The 27716-nt window shown below is 39.2% G+C and overlaps 2 protein-coding genes and 1 long non-coding RNA gene across 10 annotated transcripts in view; 2 read left to right on the top strand and 1 right to left on the bottom strand.

Moving 5' to 3' along the window:
- The window catches only part of HECW1 (HECT, C2 and WW domain containing E3 ubiquitin protein ligase 1), a 308997-nt gene extending 302486 nt beyond the window's left edge, over positions 1-6511 (top strand). For all 8 annotated transcript variants that reach the window (XM_068935996.1, XM_068935991.1, XM_068935998.1 and 5 more), the window contains one exon: positions 1301-6511. In XM_068935996.1, coding sequence (XP_068792097.1) covers positions 1301-1412 — 112 coding nt within the window. In that variant the 3' untranslated portion in view covers positions 1413-6511. The remainder of the gene's footprint in view (positions 1-1300) is intronic.
- Positions 1485-18115, bottom strand: LOC138066369 (uncharacterized). The gene is made up of 4 exons (XR_011139769.1): positions 14281-18115; positions 13128-13230; positions 10566-10625; positions 1485-1612 (listed from the first exon to the last, which is right to left on the bottom strand). It is a non-coding gene; the product is annotated as an uncharacterized lncRNA (long non-coding RNA).
- STK17A (serine/threonine kinase 17a) overlaps positions 13726-27716 on the top strand; it is a 30383-nt gene continuing 16392 nt past the window's right edge. The window contains exons 1-2 of the mRNA XM_068936008.1: positions 13726-14029; positions 22510-22722. Coding sequence (XP_068792109.1) covers positions 13848-14029; positions 22510-22722 — 395 coding nt within the window. The 5' untranslated portion in view covers positions 13726-13847. The remainder of the gene's footprint in view (positions 14030-22509; positions 22723-27716) is intronic.

A 27716-nucleotide genomic window follows, 5' to 3' on the forward strand; every position in this document is an offset into this window, starting at 1 on the left:
CCTTCAAATCTGCAAGTCTCAGGCCAGCCAGTCTACCAGTATCATTTTTTTCTGATTTCGTGGGTGGCCTAAGAGATGACTAACAGGATTTCAAATAGCGTTCACTCTGAGATAGCTCTTCAGCTTCAGTTCTGAAGAAATAGCATTGTATTAAGGTAGGAGATAGAAGAGTTGGAAGTAAAACAACTTCCCTGCATCCAACAATACCAAGGACCAGATGATTAGACATTATTAGACACTGACACTGTATTTCCTTCCGTAGCATTTTGTCAATTCACATTTATCAGAGGGAGCAAAAGGAAACAAATATTCCTCGCATCTTGTAAACCTCCAAACTGACTGAAAAAATAATGCTAACGGAAGTGTTTCTCCCCTGTTAAATAAGCTCGGTGTTTTCCAGTCAGTTTAAATGGATGAACTGTTTGGGGCAGGGACTGTCTCTTTGTTCCGTATTTGCATAGCACCTTACACAGTGACGTGAGATCCATGCGGGTCTAATTGCTGCCACCAGTAAAGCTGCAACAAGGCAAGATTGATTCCCATTCCAGGGGTTCTTGTGAAGATGCTGCCAACTGGGGGTAAATGTAATGACAGAACTGGGGGAAGAGAGGGACATCAAGTTGGCAGCTTGCTCTGGGACCAAAATATTTTGCTTCTGCCTTGGCTGCCACAAATAAATAATAACACTTAAAGGCCAGACTTGCAGCAGATGGCTTACAGATGACTTACAGGAACATTTTTAGCAACCTTCCTTCTTCAGTTACCAAGATTCAAGATCCCAGAATGGTCTTTTTCCAGTCAGCCCTGTCTCATTATAAGCACTCACTGAGCCTATTCTGTCACTATAGTTCGTCACGTTATGCCTGTGCACTGGTGCAAAACTTATCAGCTACTTATGTTAGATGTACAGCTGAGTTGCATTACAATTCAAAGCAATCAAAATTAGAGTAGTGATGTTTTCTCTCTATCTGATCTCATATCCCAGCCTCCTTGGTGACCTCCAGCATTCTCCATGAAGATCCCTGCAGATCCCTGCAACATCTAATGCAGGGATAGGAGAGAATGATTTTTCTGTCAATACTTAGCTTGTCTCTTCTATTTGCAATATGCACGTGCATGCGCACATATATTTCAGTACTTTCTGACTTTTGGCAATTTAAGCATTTTACTTTAATAGTCAGAATTTCTTTTGATCTGTCTTATGTGAGCTTGAGTGTCTTGAGTCTCAGCAGGAATTTTTTTTCTCATTAGAGTGTTTATTTAGATTAAATTTAACATGCACCATATTTTCCTTTTCCAGGGCACACACATGTTTCAACCGATTGGATCTTCCACCTTATCCCTCATATTCTATGCTGTATGAAAAGCTGTTGACAGCTGTTGAAGAAACTAGTACCTTTGGACTTGAATGAGGGAGTTCAGGCACTTCTGGTGTTTTTCTGGCTGATGATGTCACCTTTCCTTTCCACCATCGTTTGATCTTGGTTTCCCATGTTTTTATTTTTGAAAACAACAAAAAAGTCAAGATTGACAAAAGCTGTGCATGAAGAACTGCCGCCCTCTAAGATCTAACCTTCATGCTTTCATCTTCTGTTTCCAATGGACTGCTAGTCTGTATGCAATAGAAAAACAACTGTCTCAAGGTTTCTGTATATCTCTACATACCTCCATTAATAACAATGAAAATACAAATGCAAGTTACGCTACACTTGACCAAATGTTAATAAATGTTTACTTCCACCTACGTTGATTAAAAAATAAAAAAAACCCTCATCAAGCATTCCAAGCTTTTATATGTTTACATCTTCTAAATCAATCCACAGTCCATCTTACTTCTTAACAATTGAATCCAGTACTAGGAGCTGATCAAATATATCTTTCATCCATCCTTGTTTTCCCTGTATATATTTTCCATATGGGAGACAACTATGAGCAAAACTGACATTTTTATAAACGAACTCACGATCCACATCAGTTGCATCAGCTGGAACAGGCCCAGATACATGGTGCAGATAAGACCTTCAAAAACTAAAAAACAACCTGTAATGCAATGCCAAGCATGACAGCAGTTGTTATGATTGTTCCTTGCCAGTACTGGAGAGAACTTGCACTTCAGAGATATTGGGAGGGGCATCTCTATTGTAATGTTTACCACACAAGAAGCACAAGGTTGTGCACACTCAAGAAGGATGCGTTGTTATGTAGCATAAAGGATAAGGCTCCCTTACCTTAGCATTGTATGTGACAAGGAAAGGGGGGAATAAGAATGTTCTACTCTTATGAAAACCCTTGAGTTCTGTTTACCGGATCTTTGTTTCTAATGTTTAAAAAGCTCCTTTCCAAAGGAGAAGTCTAGACAATCCCATCCCCTGTATCAGAAGCCATTTACTTTCTGTCAGGCTGGGCTAATCTATGGTAATTGCTGTTTTTTGGGTTTTTTTCCTGGTTATGTCACTTTCCTTTTCTTGTTCAGTGCAAATCTCCATGACCTCAAGAGTGGTTGTATACAGCAGGTTTTAGTCTAGGAGCTATTACATGAGAAGCTGCAGTGAATGAGGGTGCTTGTCAGGGATGAAGGGGATTGTAACTCTCTTTGGGTTAACAATTTGTTGTAATTCCTCTTGGAGGAAGCCCAAAGACCCTCCAGTCATATTAAGTACAACGAAATTAAAGATCTAGCTCTTGTTCAATTTGGTGTACTTTGCATTCCAGCTCTGAAGCCAGGGAATGAAATGAAAACAGCAGTAAACTTGTCTTTGGATGGATTTTGCAGAGGCTCAACCTCACAGCTCTGATTGTGTTCTACTTTTAAACTTTGCTGCCCTTGTTTTCCAAGACCCATCTCAGACTGAAAGTGTTTGTCTTAACTGGGAAAAGGAAATATGAAGTATCTTTTTACTTCTAATGATAAGGGTGTTAAAGGATGCATAAATACAAAGAGAGAGACTTGTAAAGTAGGAGTGAAGGGAAGTGAGAAGGCAACATAGAGTCTAGCAGCTCACATGAAAGCCACATCTCCTTGGGGACTTGTTACAGTTAGTCATGTGCTAGCTGCGCTTCAGAGAACAGTCAAACTAGGAGATCAGTTCAGATTCCCATAAATTTTCTCTCTGGAGATAATATCTGGGCCTAGCTTTCCTGTGTATTTGTATGGTGTATGGCAACTCATCACACTTGATTGACTGCATTCTTTGAGTTTTAAGTTATTCTTCTGCTTTGATTCTTAGGTCAATAGATGTCTGAATGGTGATGGACCCAAATACATGTTTCTAGGCAGAAATAGTAGCTTTTTGTTAATGATATATAAAATAGTTAGGATATTTAAATTGCCCCATTGGTTCTATATCTGTAACACTTCAGCCACTTTTATACTAATTTATTGTATGACTTTTACTGAGGATCTATTTTATAGTACATGCTATTTTTCATATTGAGTACTCATATTACAGTTGCCTATGGGAGGCCTCAGCTACAGGCTAGCTCCATTGGACTAGTCACTGTAAATGATGCTTATTACTTCCACAAAGCAGCTCTGAGTCATCTGTTGCACATGCCCAGGCCCTATGCACAGTAGTGATGGAACTCTTTTTGTCTTTGTGTCTTTTTTCTGAGAGCATCTGTCACATGCACATGAATTACATTAGAGCGAGTCACACCAGGAGAGACTGAACAACTCAGTCGTCAACGTATGTAACTTCTGCCTCCTTCACCACTGGGCCCCAAAATCCAGTGATTCATGTATGGCTCCTGTTTTATTCCTGGTAGTGTTACAAAGTTACCTGCACTATGTCAAAAGTTGGATGTCTTCCAACAATAAAAGAAAAGAAGGAGAAAGATCTAACTGGTTGGTCCAGTCTGGCCAAAGAAAATAGTGCGTCAAGAGCTGTCTCATTAACATAGTAAAAAAGAAGTTCCAATCTTTACAATATTGTATAGTTAGAATTTTTTAAGTATTTAAAAACTATATTTTATTAAGAAAAAGTGAAACTATTTTTTGTAGCATAATAAAAGATATTTGTATTTCAGAGACAGCATCAAACCCCACTGAGTGAAACAAGAAAGGCTTTCTCCTGAAATTCTTCACATCATGTTCTGGTACTCACCATACACTAAGAGCTAGTTTAGGTGCCATACATCTCCATATTTGGCAAATGCCATCTCAGGCAGCTTGTGTATTCCTAGTTTAGGAAACAAACAGCATTAGCCAGCTACTTCCCATCAGAATCTTTGGCAAAAGCTGTCTTTCAAGTGCAGAGTCTAGAATATTTTTAAAAGGCTGTTTTCTTAGGTGACTGTGATGTCATCAAAGTAACAAGATCCTTGTTACGTTGCAGGATTTTCCTTGCAGGGTTGGTTGGTTGGTTTGTTTTTGGTTTTTTTTTTTCATCTAAAGCCAAGAATGAGGAAAGACAGTCGACTTTTTTTCATAAAACAAAGAGAAAGAAAACACCATACTACTGTTCACTTTTCTTGCTTTCTACTGTTCCAATTCTCTTCCCAAACACCCTACCTCAATAGGTTTTCAACACTGACATCTCTAGGATACCAGGATCAACATCTCACAGTGCAATTCTTCATTCATTTTATCATGCCAAAGGCTGCATCTAGTCTCAGTCTGGCGCAAAGGGGAAGCCACGCATCTAAGTGGTACGGTAATGTTAGAGAGTAAGTGAGGCAGTGAATGGTGCTGACAGGAGAGGGGGAGGAATCCATCTCTCTTGCCCTGTTATTTAACCTGCCCATTATGCAATTAATTGCCTTTGTTGTTGTTATTCCTGCATATACTAGGCAAATACCTTTCCTCATTCACCTTTCAGTTCCAATGCTGTTACTCACATACAGGATCATTTGTGCTCTTCCCAGATCTGCATTTTCATTGGTGAAACGTTACAGAATTTCTGATTTCATTATTTTCCCACAGGAGGGACTGTAAGATTTTCTATAGAGTAGATTTATGGTGAAATACACCAGCTATGACAGTCAAACATAATCATAATCTGTTCAGTTCCTTCACCTCCGTTCCCTGGAAACATTTGTTGGCTTATTATTCTAAGATAAGACATCAACATCAGTAGATTTTAAAATGCAACTGAAAGAAATAAAATAGGAAATCTGAAAGATTTTGTGAATTGCAAGCTTCAACAGGAGCAATGAAAATGAGTAATTTGTAGGTGTGGTTGCTGAGGGGTTTTATCTTTCTGAAAGTGACTGTGGTGATGGTATTAATGGTGGAGGGATGGAAAAGGAAGATTTCTGTTTATGAAATCCTGATGCTATACTAGCATTAAGCTGAAGATATGTGAATGAAAATAGATATTCTAAATCATCACTAAGTCTTCCATCCTGAAATAGTCTTACTGACTGCTCGAGTGAATAAGCTATGCAGGATTTAATCCAGTACAAATATAACTGTACCTTACCATTGATTGCATTAGGTCTAAACTTTACAAATGTCACTTCAGTTTGGAGTACGTTGCACGAGCATTCAGTTTCAGTCATGTGGTTGTGCGTATCCTGAACCTGACTTTTATGTGCTAGGTAGATCCATGGCTATCACAAGCTAAAAATAAGTGGTCCAAATTAAACCACAAAAGTGGTCCAAACAGAGAAATCATGAGTTGTATACAGGTCTGACACAGGCAGCTTTTTCACCCATTTTGCTTAAGTGCTCATGAACTTTCCAGTGAACTGTAGCTGAGGTTTGAGTTTGTAATCTAGCCTGAGAGAGGTGGGAGGGAGGTGTTTGTTAGTTTTGTGTTTTGCTGGTTTGTTCTAGTTTCACTGTAACAAATAGTTGATATACTTCTAATTGAAAACAGTAGGACACTGAATTTGGACATGGAAATCAATTAAGATACAAGCTGAAATCTACCACACAGAGGATGAGCTAAACTCATCGTTTGCTTTTAATCCTGTGACAGTCTATGGAATTACAGAAGGATGAATTTGACTGCAGATTTGTTTAATTTCTGTTGAAAAAATAATAATTCACCCTGTCTCCATAGTAACATTAATAGGGCTTCCCAGTAAAGATTGAACACTTTCAGTCAAATGCAGACCAACAGATCTTTCTATAACAAATGCGGTGCTTTTTTATTATTATTCTTGCTGTACCTCAGTGTTCGTTATTTAAAAAGAAAATGACTGCAATATACTGAATCTGGGTTTTCCAGTTATCACAAGGTCCAAAAGATTGGATTGTTACTTTCTCTCTAGTGAGTCATGTAGTTCCTTTGTTCTAGTAGAAAAACAGATGCCTGTAGATAGTAGATACTAGGTATAGTAAATATTGTACCATTAGCCAAATTCCCTGCAGCTTCCAATTTATCTAACAGAAATGTCTGTTACGGTTTTTGTTAAAGACTACATAAAGTCAATGGCAGGAAAAGTCCTCATTAATGGACTGATTTTGCTTATATTGACAGAAAAATGTCACATGATACTCAGGCTGTGCTTTCTATTCAATCATATCACTATAGAGGAATGTCAATAAACTCACTTTGTTATGGCATTGTGTGTACTGTCTATTGCAAGTAATTTCTTTTGTAGAGGACGTATTTTACTAGAGTGGGGAGATATTGGCACTAGTGGAAGTCCATTGACTTAAGGTCTCTGTCTCTGTCTCTGTCAGGACCTCTGTCAGGTCGGGATCCTATCCTTTCTTATCATTGCACTTAGGCCGTTCCACTGCTTTCATTCAGTCTCTTGCGGTTATGTGTCTAAAACCTGAGGTTCTCCACATAAATATGTATAACCAAAGCTCCTGTGCTATCCTAAGTTCCTATCGTGAACTATCCTAAGTTCAGGCCTGCCTTGAAAGGATGTAAGCTTGTTCCTTGTTACAGAATATTCCCAGACAGATAGAGGGACAAAAGAGATGTATACTGTTTGTGTGCACCTCACTTCTAAGTGTAATTACTTCATTGCAGGTATGAAATGCAAGTGCAAGGATGATTTCTTAATAGCATACGCTGGGTCTACCTTAAGTTTTGACGGCAAATAAATAGCAGATACTCTGACATTCTTAGTACATCACACCCATTTCTCTACTGCTTGTCACTGTAGTATCTCAGGCATGTTTCATTAGCACATTCCAGGATAGATTAACACACCTTAGATACAGTCGACAGACACCTTGGTGATAATGGGATAATGGTGCAAACTAAACTATGGGGAAGCTTAAATCAAATATGAGGAACAGTTTTTATATGGAAAAATAAAAAACAACAGAAGAGGCTCCAAGGAAAATGGTAAGTATATCTTACATGAGGCAAAGAAAACTGGCAAATGTGGCAAATGTGAAACAATGTGACTCTGACAACTCTAAGAGACCTTCTGGGGTTGGCACTGCCTTTCCTCTCACGTGTGGCGCTCTGGTCCACAAGCCTAAGGCCAGCGCTGGCTCTCCCATGGCAGGGACACTGGCAGCAGCAATGGCACCCACCCATGCATGTGCTCCTGCGACTTGGGTTGCACGGCTCAGTCTCTGTTCAGGACACATCTCTGTGTGTGAGTGTGTGTATGTGTGTGTGTGGGGGGGGGGGGGATGTGTGTGTGTGTGTGTGTGTGTGTGAGTGTGTGTTTGTGTGTATGTGCAGAGGTGGGGAGGGGAGGAGGAAGGGCATCTGTGATACTAAGCTACGTTTCTTTGAACTCTTTGCCAGTAAAGGAAGGAAGAAGCAATATTTACAAAAAGCATTGAGATGAACTACTGATCATGAGGGTACAACAGAGGTGTACATTTCTGCAACACTGATCTGTTTATGTGGCTGGAACTATGCAGAATCCATTACCAGAGTCCATTCTGTGATATACATTACTGAATTTCCATTCCTCAACACCTACATCAGATGTCTTTCTTGGCATGCTACCAAAACTCCATAATCCTATAGGATATTACAAATATAGGCACTTCACATAAGTATCACAAATAATAATCACTTCACACCCTGTGGTAGCTAAGTCATAGTTATTGGCTAAAATGGCCAATAAATCAGTTTGTGATCTGATACACGTTCTTGTATAAGAGAATAGATTGGACAATAGCTGTTATTCGTCAATAATAATGGAGAACTACTTCATAAAGGATCTGCTATATCTCCTTTAATCATAAATCTTCCTTGAGTTGCAAAGCTATACTCGCTTTTATTAATTTTTACTTTAATTCTGGTAACCTTCAGAATGAATTTTTACCAGTTTTGCCTGAAAACATCCTTCATGGAGTGTGTGGTTTTGTTTGTTTAGTCCCTGCCCTCTTGGAATGAAATTTTGAAGCAAAAAAATTGTCTGAAACACAAGCCCTAACTCTTTTTTTAAAATAAGGCTTTGGCGTAAGACACATTTACATTGTTCTAAATCTAGTGCAAATGAAGATCATCCCTACAGTGTTATGTTACTGCTCTTCTAGGGTGAATAGAACAGAAGTCGCTGGAGAACACACAAAGACTGCAACTAAGGATTTTTCTTCCTGAATTGCTGACATGCAGGATTTCAAATGATAGACTTCTATGGTATAAAAATATTGGACCGCTCTGAGAAAGCTTTCAGTGTCAGTAGCAACAGTAATAGTGAGGTCACTTGCCTTTCCTTTTGTGAAGAGTAATACACTTTACAGACATACCTTCACATTTGAAAAATTTTGACCTGAAAATAAAAGACTACTTTAAGTTATTTTCTTTCCCAGTTATGAAGTAAATCAGTTGTGAAAAATGCCATAAATACTCGGCAGTATGATCCATTGAGTCCATTTCAAGAATGGACCACAGAGAGCAGCTGAAGGATTGCTATTGTGAATGATTTATTAATGCTGCTTTTCCAGAATCAGAACAGCACACAAAAATAAACTACACATGCTGATTTTTTCTGTTTCCAGCACTTCATACGCTTCTGTCTATAGAAAAAGCTGTATAAGTACCTAAGCAGCATGCTTCATGGAGTCATCATATTTAAATAACAACTTTTCAGGAATGCAGCTGGGGCAGCACTGGAATCTGCTTGGGAATTTTGGTACAAGCTGTGATTTGACTTCAATACCTCTTACGTATTTTTTAGTATCTCAGTTTTTTTGAATGATTGAAATTATTAATACAGATTACTATATTATAAGATGATGCTTAAAACATGTGAGGATATGTTTACCGACAGGTTTGGCATCTTTGTCAATTGAACATACACCTTCCGCTTTTGGCATATAAGTCGACAGCTCTAGTGATTCATACATTAATTAATATAACTGGACTCTTAGAATTTAACCCCTACTGCTATGGTATGTAAAGTACACAACACAGCTTGTGAACGTCTTAATTGTGCTTCAGATACCCATTTAAGTCCTCCTCCTATACCAACTGAAACAGATTACCTTTATGCTCTGGACATAGACATAACAAAGTAGCATTCCATCCTGGGTTTTGTAAAAAACAAAATCTGCCTTATTTGTGAGAGATGTATCAGTCTATGGGACAACATGTGCACTGGAGAAGCTGTGAAACTGATCTGAGGAACACCTGATACAATGAGTGGGGACCCATATTATGTGTTTTTCTACTGGTAAATTAATGTTACTATAATGTATGTAACACATATTGAAGTGGAAATTTCTGCAAAATGTGAACCCATGCTCACATGGGAAAGTGCCTTGGAAAGAATACTCTTAGATTCTCCTACAGTGAGTACATTCATCTGTCCTGAAAATGATTAAATCAAGCACCGCAAGCAAAAAATAGACCTATAGCATTGCCAGGTGGGTAGCAGTTTATATTTAATCTTTCACATACATAAAACAGTAATTCAAGGAAGCTGGCAAAACTGATGCCTAGTGCTGCCACTTAGTGGATCTGTGCTTTCCTTCCTTAAATCGGAAAAGTGAAGATTAATAACACTTTTCTGTTGTAGCTCATGAGAAACCTCAGTTCTCAAATAATTATGTTGTAGAAAAAGTGTAGCATGGGACTGTTTTTTGGCGGTGCTGGGTACTCAGAGTTCTTTTGTAAGTTGCTTTACATGATCACAAGACAAATTTGAGGAATACATGGGTGAAGCAACTCAGGTGAGGAATGTGTACCTCTTGTTTTCCTGCTGCCTCATATATAAAACAATCACATCAAGAAATAAGCAGCTCATGAATGCAAAATAAATAAATTCATATGGAATTTCAGCAGCCTGCAGAAATTCCAGCCACAGAAGATCATGCTTTTCTATCATGACAGAAGTTTAAAGGATGAATTTTAACACCTGAAAAACAATCTTAAGTTATTTACACTGAGCTAAGGATGCTTAGATTTCATGCTTCTGTTATAAAGTGACCAACACGCTGACCATAAAGGGAACTGTTACTTCATGTACTAGTTGCCTGAACGTATCTATGTTGGGAAGAGGAAGGTCTTGTAAGACCTTTGAGCTAGAGTCAGACTGATAGAATCGAGCAAATCTTATCTCCCTAAGCAACGTGTTTCATCCAGCTCTTCAGGGCAGAACTGAAAATACTCTTTCACTTCAGTGCATGCCAACGTAAATTGAAAAGGACATTCTTTTAAACAGAGTACCAGTGGTGTTGTCTTCCACCTCACCTCCTGCTTCATAGCTTGCAGGCCTAGCACAGCTCATCAGAATGGATTCCTTGGACATTACTGGCAGAAAAGAAAAAAAATAGATTGAAATACATAAAACGGTTAATATTACCTATACGAGAAAAAAATCAATGTTTTTTTTTAATGCCGTCTGAGTGCAACTGAGCATACAGTAGTTAATATTTCAGTGACTGAAGCCAAAGACACAAACAGCAAAAATAGATGTGTGTTTGCTTGTCTCTAAATAAATCAAGCATTGTTCATATATACGTTTCTCCCTGTGTAGATAGCACATACAAGCTTATGCTGCAGTATTTAAGACTTAGATAAGAGCTGTTTTAATACATAAGTGAGACTACAGTGAGTCATAAAGCTTGTGTTTATTCTTTCCACAGGGAAAACGTAAATGAATGAAGCATATATCGGCTCCATAGTATTTTGGTATGGCTGAACCAATCATAGTTTATTCTTCAGTTAGTGTGTAGTAAAAAGTGGGATAAATTTTTAATTTAGTCAGTTTTCAAGGGAGTGAAGTAGAATTTTTCATTGTCTTTCTATTCTGTGGAAAATTCTGTTTAGTGAGGCAGCAAGTCTATCTTTCTGTTATAACAAGACACTGACCTTCCTATGCCTGGTATATTCTACCTATGGAAGAAAAAGGTAAATTTACAACTGTAGGGAGTAAAAAGTTCAGTAAAATATGATGTTTACTTAATGTTTACCCAGACAGGAAGAAGCAATATACTCAGAATTTTCCATAATTTAGATGTAGATATATTTTAAATTTATCTAAGTAAAATGGCCATATGCAGAAAAAATGTGCGCCCATCTTTTGTTTTATACAGAACTAATGGGCTAAATTTTGTAATGCATGTAAGTATCTAAAACCCATGATTTCTTTTAAAATCCAGCCAGAGGACCTTAAAGATCCCAAAGTATTTCAAGGAAGTTCTGTTCCATGTTCCAGAATCAGTAATTGCACTCATTTCCATAAATTTCCTTTGCAGTTTCTTTTTTTCCCTAGGAAAACGTAAATGTGAAAATAAGTAAAGAAGTAGAAAATATCACAAGAATAAAGTATTTGAAGCATTCATTTAGGAACATGCTTTTAAGACACAGAACTATTTTTCAAGAAACAATCTCTTTTCCCAGGTACTAGTAAATGCCTCTAATATGCACTTCCAGATGTAACAATTTTTAAAATACGATTTAATCCGAGTTTTATTGTCCAGCAGTAATAATATGGCCTTGCTACAATTGAAACAACATTCTGAGTAGAAAACACATTGCTATTGTAACTCTTGAACTTTCCATTATTCTACAGACTGGTTCTGGAATTTATTCCTAAATTATTTATTTCAGCAAATCTGATTTGGCATTAAGGAAATGATGGAATTTGAGAAAAATGCCTTGTCAGCAGTTGTACTCACTTACATTTGAATCATTATTGATCAATGCCTGGGGTTTGGCCTGAATTCTTTCCCCTATGTTGGCTTATTTCCTCATTATTTTCTCCTTCATGCTCTGCACATTGGCAGGCAGGGGCAGCAATTCTGTGCCATTAATGGAGACAAATTCTGCAGCATTGTCTTTATAAATGAGTGCCCCACAGAGCAGTTCTCCTAAAAATGCTCATTTAAGTAAGCCTTACAGTGAAGGACTTGTGAAATGAGGTGAATATGGCCATTTCATATGGCCTCTTCCAGTTATACTCAACTGAACAACCGCAGAAACAAACTCTATCCTCGTAAAACGGTAACAGTACAAGAGGCCTCTTGTACTAGTTGAAGCGTTACATCCTAAATTTTTTATCTTGCTCATGTAAGGATATGTGTTAATACCCATTAATATATAATCCCTTTAAAAATTGTATTAGATTTGTTTACTGCTGTATCTTATGTATCTTATTAGATACTTGCTGTATCTAATGTACTGTTAAAGTGCATTACTCATTATAGAAGAAAACGGATTTGCAATTATGTTTGTATTGCTTTTCAGCTTATTAGATGCACCCTTGCTCAAATATTATAAAACGTTGAAAGAGTTGCCCTTCACAGTGAACTTGCTTATGCTAGGCATCGTTAGTCTTGTGTCCTGAATAAATCAGGCCTCGCCTCTGTGAGTACGTGGGCTTCTCAAAGGACTTCAAAATCCATGAGACGATTTCAACCAAACTGGGCAAACGGTAACTGTGAGGCAGATCCTAAACATCTCCGAAAAGCAGGGGGCTGTGTAGAGGAGAAAGGCCTAGTAGTGCGCTCAAGCATGCACGGAGGACAGCAGTTTTAGGTATGTCCCAGCTGTGGGAACGGCTTTAATTGGAGCTTGTACCTTGGGCGCCACAGAAACCGCACACAGGCACAGGCCCCCGCGAAGCAAGGTTGCATTCACTGGGCCTCGATATATTTGTCCCTTTCAGAGCTGCCCCTATCCCTGTGACTAGCACCAGCTGTCCTTTTTGTCCTCGCCCTTCTTCAGCCTTGCATGCCTGTCTCGCCACCACAGGTTGGGACACCTTCCCCGCAAGGGCAGGTGCTTCGTGACTAGCTCTGGTGGTTTTACCTCAGGCCTTGCGTTCTTCCCGAGTCTTCGCTGAACGAACACGTGAGCGCTTAAAAACCGAGTTCCTCGGTCGAGCAGATAGGAAGAAAACAGCGCTGCCTCCCTAGCCAAAAACCCAGAAGTCAAATACTTATCTCAACTTTATTAATATCTAAATCTCGTGACTTTTTGGCCAGGCTTTATTTCGCTCCCGTACCGCCTTCCAACCTCTCAGCCTCAGAACAGCGGCTCTCGCTGCCCGCGGCCGAGCACGCTCGCCACGACCGCCCGCTCCGCAGGTGCGAGAGAGGTCGGGGCAGCGCCAGGCGAGAAACCCCGAGAAAAAGGTGGCCCGGAAAGTGCAGCCCTGGGCTTCTACTCGCTAAACGACCAACCGCCGCCGAGCCCCGGCAGCCTCCACCCGCCCGCCACCCGCCTTCCAACCGTCACCGCGCCAGCAGGTGGCGCTGCCCAACCGTCACTCCGCGCGCCGCCCCGCCTCCCTCCCCACCCACCAAGGTGCGGTGTTAAAGGGCGGGGCCCGCGCGCTAGGCTCCGCCCCGCCCCTCGGCCCGCTCGGCGCGTGCTGCCGGCCGGCCCCCCCCACCCCTCCCCCCTCCACCCCTCGAGCAGCGGCGGCCGTTGGCGGGCGGGAAGGAGCAGGCAGCGCCGGCGGAGCTGAGCGGTGCTCGGGCGGAGGAGGAGAAGCCGTCGCACTGCGGAGGGGGAAAGCCCCGCGCCATGAGCCCCGAGGAGAAGCCGCCGCCGAGCCGCTGCCGCGGTGACCGGCCGCCGCCGCTACCTCCGCCCGCTGCCGGCCGCGGGCGGCGGCGAGGCGGCTTGTTGACCGAGATCCGCACGCCCATCCGCACCGAGCCCTTCCAGGAGCGCTACAGCCTCAGCCCCGGCAGGGAGCTGGGCAGGTGGGTGTGCGGCGGGGACGGGGCGGGGGGGGGAGGCGCGTAGCTCCCACCCCGTTACGGGGGGGTCTGAGCGCATGTGGGGAAGGGTCGCCTGAGGCAGGTGGGCGTCCGGCTCTGCCCCGTGCCCAAGGCTGCTGGGGTCGGGCGCGGCTCCGAGCCCCGGTGTCCGCGCCCTGAGGCTCGCTGGCTGCACGCTGCCGCTCAGCGTGGGGTGAGGAGGGGGGGGACGGAGGGAAGGGAAGGGGGTTTGCCTCGGAGCTGGTGCCTTCTCTCTGCTCGGTGTTTCTCTTCCTTTCTCTGCTCTCGGCAGCTGCGCGCCGCCGGCTGCCCGCCGTAAGTTGCGAGGCAGGCAGTCACCCGGCATTTTCACCTGCTTCCCCTTCCTCCCCTGCCCAGCTTGAGTCACCGTCGCCTTGAGCAGCGCTAGGCGATAGTGGGAGGAGGGGGAAAAGTGTCAGTGCCGTGCTAGAGCCATGGTTAGTGGCATCCTTTCCTGGCCTCGCCCTGCTGCGTGGTGTCAGCTCCAAGGAAGTGCCCATCACGCTGGCTGGGCAGTGTTTGGCTTGGCTAGGAAGGGTGCTGGGTGTCAGCTGTCGGTACAGCTGTACTCCTGCTGGCCACGGTCGATTGCCCTTACTTGTACTGAAGAAGTCATTGTCAGCCTTGTTAAGCTAGCTGGGAAGAGACTGCGCTCTTTCCCCTGGGCAAGCATGGAGCATGGCGTATTGCTCTAGATTTGGATTGGCGATGGAGACCAGCCAGGTTTTTTCATGAGCTTTGCAAGCTCTGACATGGGGAAAAGCAAGTCTGGAAGAATGGGGAAACTTTTCAAAGAGTTAAAGTTAGTTAAAGAATTGGAGGTCTGAAAGTGACTCCTGCAGTGCTCCACATCCAAGGCTTGATCAGTGTGTAATTTTAAAAGGCACCTCACAGATAGCAAGCAAGGCTTGAGGCAGAAAGTCTCGTTAAAAGACTTTGCATCTCAGAAACAATATACGTGGAATTTCAGCACCACTAGACGAGTATTTTTGTCTGAAAGTCTGTCACTTCTCGTAATAATGGTGGTATTCTTACTCAGGGTCTCACGCTCTTGTCTAAAGAGCGTTCAGATCAAAAAGATGACATGCTATACCTCAAGATGTACTGTGAGATACTCTTTAATCTACATTCTTTTGCAAATTAAGGTAGCTCTATAGCTGAGTTTATGCAGCAGGAAAACCCAGCACTTTGGAGAGAAGGAGAAAAGGAGAGTTTCAGAGCAAATGTAACTGCTATAAGTACCTCTAACGAATATTTTGGGTGTCTAGGTGTCAACCTGATGCTCACTTTAGTAAATCTTGTGTACTAATAGAATAATACTTGGTTAAACATAGTAGCCTAGAGCGTTCACGTGAGAAGCAGGTGGGAGAACGAACTCAGAGTGAGAAAGCTTTCTTTAGTATGATGTAACCCCAGTGTCCCGGGCCTGGAAATTGAAGGTAGATAAATGTGAGCTAGAGAACAGCATAAATTCTAAGCAAGTATTAGAGTTAAGTGGGCATTGGAGCAGTGTAGCATAGGATGTGCTAGTACTGCTGTTGCTCAGTGGTATGTGGGTGAGTGGTGCTTCTTAATGCAAAGATTGAATGACTTTTTTGAAGACACTTTGAAGCTCTGCCGTGGAGTGAGAGCTTATATTACGAGCTGGGTGATACTTATGGGCCTAGTCAAAAAATAGTATTAGTAATTAAAAAAATTAGTGGTTCCTTCTGATGCACAAAACTACAACTAAAATGATTGCTTTTACTCTGTGTACAGCAATTTGTACTGCAGCAAATTTCATTCTGTATGTTGAACAAGGCAATCTTTATATGACTTTCTATATGGAGTTGGTTTTGACCCAAACTGTGTATGAAGGTGATCTTCATCTGGTGGTTGTGATTCTGTACCTACAGTTATATTAAAATGAGTTGAGCTTTTTGTTCTAAATGTTGGTATTGCTTTTTGCAATAGCTGTGTATATTTTGGTTCAGACTGTCTTTTTTTTCTCCCCTCAACTTCATGAATATTTTCCAGTATCTTCTCTTACATTCAAATGTATAAATTTCTATTTATGTGCTTGTTTTTTAACTCAACAATTTGGAATGTTTAGGGGTTCTTACTACACTTTTATAATGAACAGTGGATTTTTCAGCACAAGCACTTCCATGAAAGATGAATTCTTGCTATCTCATTGTGACAAAGCAAAGGTGGTGAAATGGAAAGTCTCACTAACACTTCAAGTGTCTTGTGTTGTGTTTTATTGAGAAAGTTAGCAGAAGTTGTTTCACTTTTATCTGTTCATAAAATGTGTAAGTTTTTACTTGAGTAGAGTTTATCTTTGCAAAGGACTTTGACAAATTGTCAACCAGATATGACAGGTTTTAGGTCATGGACAAAAAGCAGCCCATGTACACACAACATACTCTATTTTAATTCCCATTTGGTAGCTCAGTTTGCTGAGGAAACAAAGCTTATACAGTCTCTAGTAGTCCATTCCTTTTTCCAGAATTGAAAGAATAATTTAAAAGTTGAACTTTGGATAGAGGTTTCAAAAATAATTTTGTTCCTATAAACGGTGTTTAACATTGGTAGGTGGGAGAGAAAAGAAAAAAGATTTAGTATCCTTGCTGAGAGCAAGGCAGCTGCATGAACTCAGCAGGTATGTGCTCTTTGGCCTCCAATTCAGTCAGTCAACACATGTATGTTGGAACTAGCCGTGGCACTTGGGGCCTTTGTCCTCCGTTCCCTTGTCACTTTTGTGTGGAGGAGGTGGGAAGAGGGAGGGAATGAGGGCAGACATAGAAGGCATTGTAGCCCTAGAAGTATGGGGAAGGAAGATACTGGGGCTGCTGGCCAGTGAAGGCATGTTAGGGGTGAAAGGCATGGGGAAGTACTGCTGAAAGAGTCATGGATTAGCATGGGAGCAACCTAGTCATAATGTCAGTGGAGGGACTTGAATGTAAAACTGGGGAAATCAGGCTTCATTTGTTCTATCTGCAGGAAAAAATTGCTTAGAGAATGTAAAGCTTATGTACTTTAAAAGATGGCAGCCTGAGTCTGTAGCTGAACAGATATTTGTAAGTCTATCCAAATACAACTGCTAGGGGAAAAAAAAGATCAATTCGAGAAAAAATAATAAAAAAATAACAAAAGCTTGGTTACAATGGCTATCCTGGAAAAATTATTAAGTTGCTTCAACTAACATGGAAATGTTTTTTTTTTTTGATTAAGTGTTTTAGCAAATTAAATTTTGAGCTAGTCTTCACAGCCTTACTACCTCTGTCTATAAATCGTAATGATCTCTCACAGATCTCCATTTCAAGTTGCATGGTATTTAAAAGCAAACTTATGTCTGATGGGCGTTTTAGGGGTGCCATCAACTCACTCTGGCTTCTTCATTTTTCTGCAGAAGTGCTAGCTTGAGCTAGGTTAGTTTGAAGTAGTGTAACCTTTGTAGAGGACAAGGCATCCGTTGGTTGACTATTCCCCTTACCATCTGCATTCAAACAACAATTTTACTGTAAGATGAGGAAGAGTATTTTTAATATTTTTGTAGTGATAGAGTTAAAGGATACTTGCGAGTATGCTTATTCTGAAGCTCCATATTCCAGAAACACAACCTCAATGGAAATTGTTCATCACTGATTTATATTACCTAAAGCTTATATAAAGTGTCTGATGCAATTGTATTTACTTTGCTCCTTTTCCTCTATAAAAGAACCTCTTAAGTAGTGGTGAACAAAATACTATAGTCTATTACTTATTTCTTGCAGCTCATTGAGGGAGTATTGCACTCTGCTTGATGGAAAACAAGCTATGTCTGGATCAGTGCTTATAATTTATGTACTGAAAACAATAAATGGCAGACCTAGCTTTCTTCTCACTAGAAAGTAGCAGTGGTCATAAATGATCAGCTCTAAACACAGCATACTTCTGGCAAAATGTACAAGCTCTACAAAATGCAATTCTGTTGACTCTGTCATCTGTGTTTTTTTCTTAGTTAAAACACACGATCTCATTCCTTATTCAGAGCTAAGAATTGGAAGTATTTAAATCAACTGAGGAACTGAGCAGAGTATTAAGGAAGTTTTTTTGACTACTGATCTGAATGTAGCTCCATGTGCAGATAACTCTTCTGGGGGTGGGGGGGGTGGGGGGAGAGGGTGGGATCCAAACTCTATAATGAACTTGGCTTATTCTTCAAGTCATTTTCAGGAACTTGCATGCTAGTGCTACTGGATAAACTTGTACAAGTTTGTACAGTAAGAATGTATACGTTATCACGTTTTTATCCTAAGCTGTTCTTTGCAGTAGCGCAGCTAGAGTAAAACAGCTGTGGAATAGAGTGAAATTAAATGGATAGAGGTGGAAATGAAGAGAGCTGCAAGTAGTTGGTTCCACCATTTGAGACTAAATTTAATGTGGGTAAATTACAGATGATCAGAAACAGAATCTCAATTTGCAGAAGTGGAAGAAATAATTCAGATATTGTCTGAACTATGATGGCATAAATTGTATATAGTTTTGTGAATCTCAGAAAAGCTTTCTTAAGCTTTCTGAAAGGTAGATATCTTCAGGGGAGTTGATGTCATTTCTCTGCTTGATATTGTGACAAAATGCTTTATAGGTCACTTCAGAAATAATCATTAGAGTAATTAAATTCTGCTCTAAATGTTAATTCTCTGTTCTTCTGAGCCTATCACAACCCAAATTAACTGGTATGATATAAATGTTCGTGCTTATCTGACTTGATGTATAGTTTGTGATTTAGATTTTTCTCTTAAACTGTGTTGTATGCCAGGTGAAATGATGCTGATTCTGTTGGCAATCTGAAAAGAGGACACTGAGATTGTTCATAACCCATTATGATTTAAGATTAAATCATAATTCTGGAATAAGACTCCTGAGAAGACTGAGAACTACTTCTGGTTTCCTATTCATGTCTTCCTTAAAAACATTTTGTTTGTGTTTGGATATTTGGTAATCAGTTTTTAACTTCGGGAACAAACATTAAATATCTTTTTCAAAATTATTCTTCCTTAAGTGTGACGTTCTTACTGTAGTTCTTAATACAGCTAAACTAGCAATGCTGTGGTGTAATACTACTTTTAATAGCAGATTCCTTTTTTTATAAGGAGTTGAGAAAAGTCTTTCAAGAAAGACAACAATGAAGTATATGCAGACGGTACTTTATCAGAAACCTTGTTTACATCTACTATACTGTGTGTACTAAGAAAAATATTTACAAGTGTATCCCTTGGCTTAACTTCCTGCTTTGATTGTCCAGTGGATGGTACCTTTGCTGCCATCGTAGCTCTGAAGTTATCTCAGACATGAGCCTAGGTAGCTGCATACTAATAAGCTTTAATTATAAACTTATCAGGTTTCTGGAGTTCAGAATCTTTTAGGGGATTGTCTTCAGAAAAGGTGAATCCTGCAGACTGTAACTATAATAGCTCTAATTATAGGTGTAACCATCAAGAATCTGGGCAGGATTCTTAGTTTTAAACAGCTAAGAATTAATATTTGTCAGCCAGCTGACTGCTTGAGTAACCTGCCCTTTTAATTACGTCACATATCAGGCTTCTCTCCAGCTCAGCTATACAGTACACGTGTGGCCACACACAGTGGTGTCTGTCTCTTACTGTTTCTTGCTGCCGTGTGAATATTGTTTTATTTCCATTGTGACTCATGTATGATGAATCAGCAGTGATGGTACTCATTAGACTGCGTACCTGCTTCCAGGTAGACCTTAGGATTTAAGCACATCTGAAAGTGTGCTTCTTGAAAGCAGTATTAATTTTAGATTTCTAAACTACTTTTCTGGCACATCATTGGTGCTAGAGTTAACAGTTTTTGACTCTGGAGTAAGGAGAAATTCAGAGGGAAGTCATGCATATGGAAATTATTTTAGAAAAATAGCAAAGGTTGAACCCAGGGATCTAGGTTTTTGGCATAGAGGTTTAGTATCACCAGGTATTGAAATAACTTGCTGTTGAAGGGTCTTATCTGTTAGTCTTCCAAAGGATTTTCTTTCTTTTTTTTTTTTTCCTCCTGTCGATGAAGATGTGAATTTTTTTTCTCAATGCAGTTTATCTGCTTTGGTTGCTAAACATGTGCAGCTTCAGCAGGGACTGTAACATCTTGATGAATGCATAGATTTGCTTTGTACATGTGTCTCCATTTGGAATAACTTAAAATCCTTTTCACTGGCTACATAAGCATGATTGCTCTTAATCACTGTTAAGATGACAATACTGGAGAGGTGTTTATACTTGTAGTTGCAACACAAACATTGCAAGCTTCTCAGAACTCTACTTAGAAAAAACATTGGCTGTACAGCGTTTCTACTTCGGGCTCTGAAGCATTTTTTGTGTTTGCTGATGAGCTGTCCCTCCTGAACATGTTTTTTTATTTCTTCCAACACTGTTTTTGATTTACCTGTTGCAGATATCTAGTAGATCTGTTAGCCTTTATTCAAGACTTTGGGTGGTTCTTTGTTTCATGGTGTTCTATGGTAGCTTCCATATTGATTAAAGCATTTTTAGTGATCTTCTGACCAAACCTTCTTGGTTCTGCAAAGCCATAATAGTATTTTCATGCATTTGTAAAGCTATAATGTTGTCATGGCACCTATATTGTTAACTAAGAACTTTCTCCAAAAAAATAGTTTCAAGGCATTTAAAGCATATTGTTACTGTGTTACTGAGCCTTCACAGATACCTGGACTCAGCTCTGATCGGTTCTAATATCTATTATGCTGAACATATGTGCTTATGCAGCGTATTATTCCTAGAGAAATAACTGTGGCTATATCGGTAGTTTCAATTCAGATTATTTTAGTGAGATCATCTGCCAAATACCCATTTTACGTGTGCTTATTTGACTTAATTCATTTTGATTGGATAACTTTGAAACAAATATCTATTTTAAGCCAACTGACTAAAACTGCTTTAAGCCTTCCTTAACGCTTCAGGGAAGGCAGTCTGCCAATAGGTTAAAATCTGCAAGAGTGAAAGAACTGTGAGCTGAATGAGTTAATTCTGTAAAATTCAGCTTGGAGGGAGGAGAGGAAAAACCCATGTAGCTTTATTTCAAACATGACGTGGACTCTTATTTTGGTTTTGGCTATCCTACAATAAGTTAAACAGAAAGAACTACAATAAAGATCTTCCAAGCTATTCTTGCAGCTTTGTAAGTCTTACATAGAAAAAGTACAGTTTTGATTAAACATGATACCTGTATGGGCGGAGTTAAAAATGATTGCTATACTTAAAAGTATGAGTATTTATAATTGCATTAAATGATTTATTAATTAATAGACATTTTCATTTTGATATACTCTATGAACTGAACTGAGGTATACAGATGGCTCTGAGCACTTTATTACAAGAAATTTTAGAACAGACACTTCAATCCAAAATGTTATAGAGGAAGAGTTCTGAACTGAGCACCACAATATGGTTCTAGCTAGGTTGCTGACCCGACATAACTCAACAGTGTTTGTCATGTTTCATCAGAAATGACGCTCATTAACGTGTTAAGTGCTATGCTTAGTTCTGCTATGTGTGTTCATATTAACACTATCACAGAAATCTTGTTAGAATGCTTTGTGTTGCTTATTTTTTTTAATGATCTCTATGTTCTTTGCTCAGGCAGTCAGACCAGGAACAAGGCATTTTGAGAACTGTTAAGCAATCAAAACTATAACTCCTATGACTAGAAGCATAGCATGTGAAAATACCATGCAATACCTCTGAAAATGCAGATTGTAGTGTCTTAAATAAGATACCTGAAATCAGTAGCTATTTGAGGCCTTGATTTTTCTGCTTCTATGTGCTTTTGGTAAAATGAGGCAACACTTATGAGCTGTTTCCTGGAGACTGGTTTGGGAAGTGCTTTAATATGAGCAGCAATCACAGAAAAGTCCACAAGTTTGTGTTTTGCTCTGCAGAGCAACGTTCGGATATTTTGTAGTAAGTGGAACAAGATACTGAGAAATGATTCAGCAAGAGTTCTAACTGTTGTTGCCTTGAGTAGGGTGGGATACTTTGCAAAGCAATAAAGCATCAAATACTTAAATCATTATAATATGTCCACAGCAAGAGCAAATTATTTATTTGTGTACCTTGCTTTTTTAAAAAAGAAAGGTTTTATCAAGGGCTTAGGGATATCTCAGTCTTGCTAACTAGCACAGCTTTTTTTTCTTTATTTCTGAAATCCTAGGTTCCCTGAATTGATGGCTAGGTCTCTCTCTCTTTTTTTTTTTTTTGATGGAGATGACTGAAGAGCATTTCAGGCTGTGGTACTCCTAAATTCTAAGTTTAGAACATATTTTAAATGTGCCCATTTAAAGTGACTTCATTCAAACTTACTGAAATACTAAATTACAAGGACCACAATACTTAAGTTGTCACTGAGTGACTTACGTTTAACTTGCCATTCTTCTTTGATTTCAGAGGAAAATTTGCAGTGGTGAAGAAGTGCATCCAGAAAGGAACAGAAAGAGAGTTTGCAGCAAAATTCATGAGAAAAAGAAGAAAGGGCCAAGATTGTCGGATGGAAATAATCCATGAAATTGCAGTCCTTGAGTTGGCACAATGCAACCTTTGGGTCATTAACTTGCATGAAATTTATGAAACTGCAACAGAGATGATTTTAGTCCTGGAATAGTAAGTACTAATTTTTTTTGAGTAACATTCTGCAGTATTTGTTCTATTCAAATAATGTAAAAATATTGTTCATCAGTGATTAATATGACAAAAAACGTTGATGCTTGCCACTTATCCTTGCCTGAGTTTGAAAAGAATTGGTAAGAAAATCAGTAGGTTATGTACAATCTTGTAACTGCTGCAGAATACAATAAACTTCTCCAATTGCATAGTATCTTTCAAAGCTGAGCCTTAATTTGAGTTTTGAGTAGTTAGTCTTCAGTGAAGCATCAGCTCTGTACACTCCATACTTGTAAAAGAGGGTGGGGAAAGAATTGATTATATGTTCAAATACTGAAGTCTGTTTCATTGACAGTGCCAAAGGTGGGGTGAAATCTGTTTGTTAGCTGAAGTCCAGTTTTGAAAAAAGCATTTAAAACAATCTAATTGAAATGTGTACTATCTTTAAAAAATTCTCAACGTGACCTACAATGAGAAGTTCTGTGATTTGTGATCACATCTTGTTTTTTTTTTTTAGTCTCAATGGAAAAACTGTTCTGAAATCTCTTCAAAATTAAATCAAAACAGAATGTTTAGTTTTTAGAGGTTCATTTTTGGAGATAATTCTTATCTGAAGCTGAGGAGCTTGACAAGTATCAGACTTTTCTTTTTTTTTTTTCTCAGCTTGATGAATCTCTACGAGAATTGTATGAGGCTAGGACTTAGAGCAGATGTTTACTCATAGGTATTCTATCACAGTTAATATTAGGGAAACTTGTGCTGAAACTCTTGGCTGCTGTATCTAGTTAAACTATAAATCTTCCAAATGCAAGATCTTTCAGGAAGTATATAAACTTAGAACAGCAGGCTGCTCCATACTGAACACCTGCACTCTACTGTGGTCGTGTTATCTGGCTTGAATGCCTATGTTCCCTTGCAGTTCCATTTTTCTCCAGAACTAGACCAACATTAGAAGTCCTTAACTGTTTTTCTTAATATGATACTGGCAAAAATTGTCTTTCATCCTTTGGAAAAAAGGCAGGAGCACTGTATTAATGTTTCTTTGAAGACCTTTTGGGCAGAGACTCAAGTGTGTAACAACATAGTGGTCCAGTGCCTTTTGGGAGGGGAGGAGGAGGAGAACCTATAGGAGTGATAGAATTCAGGCCTTGAATAGTTTCTGTTAAATGATGTTTACCTGGGACTCTACACTTCTCCATTTTCCTCACCACCACTCCCCACTGATTTTCTTCATATGGGAGTTTTTGCAGCTTCAAATACTCATCTAGCGCTCCAGAGGCTTAGATCTTTGTCATATAGGTACTGAGAGGTAGCTAAATGCTTGTTGCTAGTAAACTCAGTGAAGATCTTGTTCAAGCTTTATGGGTTTTTAATAACTAGGAAAGGAGCAGGGAGGCTTGACAGTTCAGAAGTCACTTAGCCTGTATGCCAAATAGCTCTAGTTTGTATAACTCTTTTCCTCCTTGATAATGAAAATATGGTGAGAAATCTTGTATTCCAATCTGAGTCTTATTTAGAAGTCAAAAGAAACTGTATCTTTGAGGTTCAGTGGAGTGGAATGAGACTCTAAGACAGAGTCTCATTCCATTCTAAGATGTCTAGAATACACTCTTTAAAAACTGCATTGTGCAGTTAAGGTATTAGTGATTTATGAAGTGTAGCAGACATTTGAACTTTACAAATCATAACACAAAAATGTGACAGAGCTTCTAGAGTCTAACTGCTGTCATATAGAAATTGGAGACTCGTGTCTTAAACATGAGCAAGAAAGATCTAAACAAAATACAGCTTAAATTTCTGAAGGGACATAATCCAAGTGCTGGAATTGAAAGCTTGAGTTGAGCAATGGGCTTTATGATGCTTGTAATGCAGAGTTGCTAGTTTTCCTCTAGAGCTCAATTCTCTATTACAATTACAAGATGCATTTTTAATCCAAAGTATTAACTAGTAACCAGGTTGTTCAGTAATTAGCAACATTATGATTGTTTGAGGCATATAAAAACAGTACTGTGTTGCAGATAAATAGTTGTATGTTTGTTATAAATTACAAAAAGACTCTTCCACTGACTTCAGCAAATATGTCTGGTTGCTTCTTTAATGTCAGCATGTTCCGGAGACATGTTGTAACAAAACAGGTATGAATGTTAGTAAATTTCTTACATTCTATATGCAAAGGATTAAAGAATATATCTAGACTGCAGGTTTCTTTAGGGCATAAGGTTATTCTGTCTCGATTAAGCTTGATGGTCTGTGTGGCAGATCTTTATCAGGAAAAGGAGAAAACCATATTTAATTCTTGCCCACTAACTTTTCTCTGCTATGGTTTTGAATTTTTTTTTTATCTTGATACTGGATCTGTAATAAGGGGCATGCTGGGGCTTTGCCTTGAAGAGAAATACTAATGTGATCTGGAGAGCTGTCTTTAAAGCAATATCTGTTTTGACAGGAAGTAAATTGGAAACTGTCTGGTAAATGTTAATGCAAGTTCTGAGCTGTGGGAGGCAAGAGGCATTAGTGTTAGTTTGATCTGTAGAGTGGCAGAGCTATACCTACTTACATCCATAACTAACAATAATGACTTCTCTCTCTGGCACAAAACCTCAAATAAAGGATTTGAGTAAGATCTGAAGGAGTAATACGTAAAGCCTGGGATTTATCTGTGGGTCAGTCATTTTAGTAAAAATAGAATGAATAAAAAAAGCTGGACATCTATTGGAAAAGGTGGAGATACCTGGAAATCCTGGCATATTGCAAGATTGCTTTTTTCCCTCCCTTTAACTTCTCATCTCAACATTTGTATGCAACTTGTCTTTTTCTGATTCTTGAAAGACAGAGCAGCAGTACATCTGATGCCTAAGAATTGACTTTTCTGTCTGTAAGTGTTCATCACTATGTTTATACATCTGTGGAAGGGACAGATGATAACTGGGTTAGTAGGTCAGATTTTAAACAAACTTGTATGTGGAACTCCAAAATCTAGGCTGTTATGTGTTGTTCTTTGGAGAGCTTCTGAACCAGGGAGCTGACTGCCAGGGTCTTGCGTAGGTATTTGTAGATATCTTTGTAGATATACACCAGACTTTTGTTACCCTTATTTTAAAAAAAAAAGTCTTTGCAGTCTTGAAGAGATGATTGAGGTATATTTGATGTGCTAGATGAAGTGCTTTTTCCATCTACTAGCTATTTGGACCTGGATAAAGTAAGAGTCTGCTGGCAGGAAACAGTTCATTTGGCATAAGATTCAACAGATGGAATTTGAAGCAAAAACACTCCAATCACAAATAGTTGTTCTGTTCCAATATTAGCACCTTGTCTATTAGAGCTTAATTTAAAGTTTTATGGATTGGATCAAAACTGGAGATTTTCTGAAAGGTATAGGAAAACTTCTTTCGCTATATTAGTTACTTCCTCTTACTCTTTACTATCTTCAATACGTTCTTTCCATGTGTCCTCTCCTCACAGATAGTTACACAGTTCATTCTGGTTTTTGGGAATACCAGCATGCTACGGTAGCCTCACACTTGAGGAAATTCTCAGTAAATTCATTTGCTTGCTTCCTACCTAATTGCATGCCTAGCTAAGAGAAGGATATGATTGTCAGTAGTAGTGAATGTGAACCTTTGCTTATGGTGCTGTTCCTGTAATATAAGCTCTGTGTACAGAAAATGAAAAGGTTATCTTTGGAAGTTAATTGGAAATTCATTCAAGAAAGGCTTTTGACAAAGCCCGAGATTCAGAAAGTGAATTTTTGACCCTTGCAGACTGTAGCTGTATATGGTCTCACTCAGCATTTGAAGTCAAGTGGATTCTTTGAACTTGTTATCCACATATCTTTACTCTGAGGATTTGTAGTTTTGAAACTTTCTGAAACTGCCTTAATGCCTGCTTCAGTAAAGCTGGAGAAATTTGATTTTTTTTTTTTCCAGATGCATTGGAATAGAGTTCAGTCTTTCTGATGATATGCTAAGTGGTTATGGTAGTAAGTGCACTTGAAAAGTGTGCTGAATTCTGTACAGTCCATTGTTAAGATATATTCTAAAGAAGAACAGTCTCAGTTGAATTTAAAGATAGCATGGTTGTAACCATGGTTAATGTTCCAAGCTTTTCATATGACTTAGCTTGTTTATGCTGATAAGCAGTAAAAAAGTTAGCATTACTTTCATTAATGAAGAGCAATTGAATTTCACTTGAAGCTAGAGAGAAGTTGCTAAGACAACAGTACTTTCATAAATAAGTTAAAATAGAGAAGGAAATCCAGTTGCTGTAGCCTTTAAGTTTGGACAGAATTCTTACTTCTCACCCTTTTACTTACAGCTAGCTAAGGGAGTCTATATTAGTGAAATCAGGTATTGTAAATAACACTGTTCCTGAAAGAAACACATAAGGAAGTATTTAAGAAGCTTGTTCCCCTAAAGGCACTGTTACGATTCTTTGCTTTTACATCCTAGGAATGCTTTCTGTGGAGGTGGTGGTGGCAGGGGGGTGTCCAGTGGTTTGCAAAGCAGTTATTTCATAATGACCATTCAGAAAGCTACAACATAACGGAATATGTGTTTTTAGAGGAGATATGGATAACTCTTAAGCACAAGAGAACTCATGGTCTGTGTGTGTTGAAATCGTAGCAATGAGATGCCCATAACACTTTCCTAACAGGTATCTTAATCCCTTCTATGTTTTGTGTTTGTATGTGTTTTTTTCTTCTGAACTATGAACTGTATATAGCTAGGGAATATAAAATAACTGAGGAGAAAGTGTTGTTAAGGAGCCTGGCAAAATTTGGCATAGATGTGCAGTAGAATCTTTTTAGAGTTCCTTTTGACGTTGTCCTTCCAACTACTTGTGACTGTGCTGGCTCAGACAGCTAGCTGGCTGTTTTGCTTAAAGGGAGTCAAATATACTCGCTCCACAGGAATGATACACAAAACAGTCTTGCTATAATTAATTTATGTTCATATAAAGGTTCACTAGTTATTTTTCTGAACATGGTAATTTTT

This window comes from Struthio camelus, chromosome 2, assembly GCF_040807025.1.
Source record: "Struthio camelus isolate bStrCam1 chromosome 2, bStrCam1.hap1, whole genome shotgun sequence".
Lineage (NCBI taxonomy): Eukaryota > Metazoa > Chordata > Aves > Struthioniformes > Struthionidae > Struthio > Struthio camelus.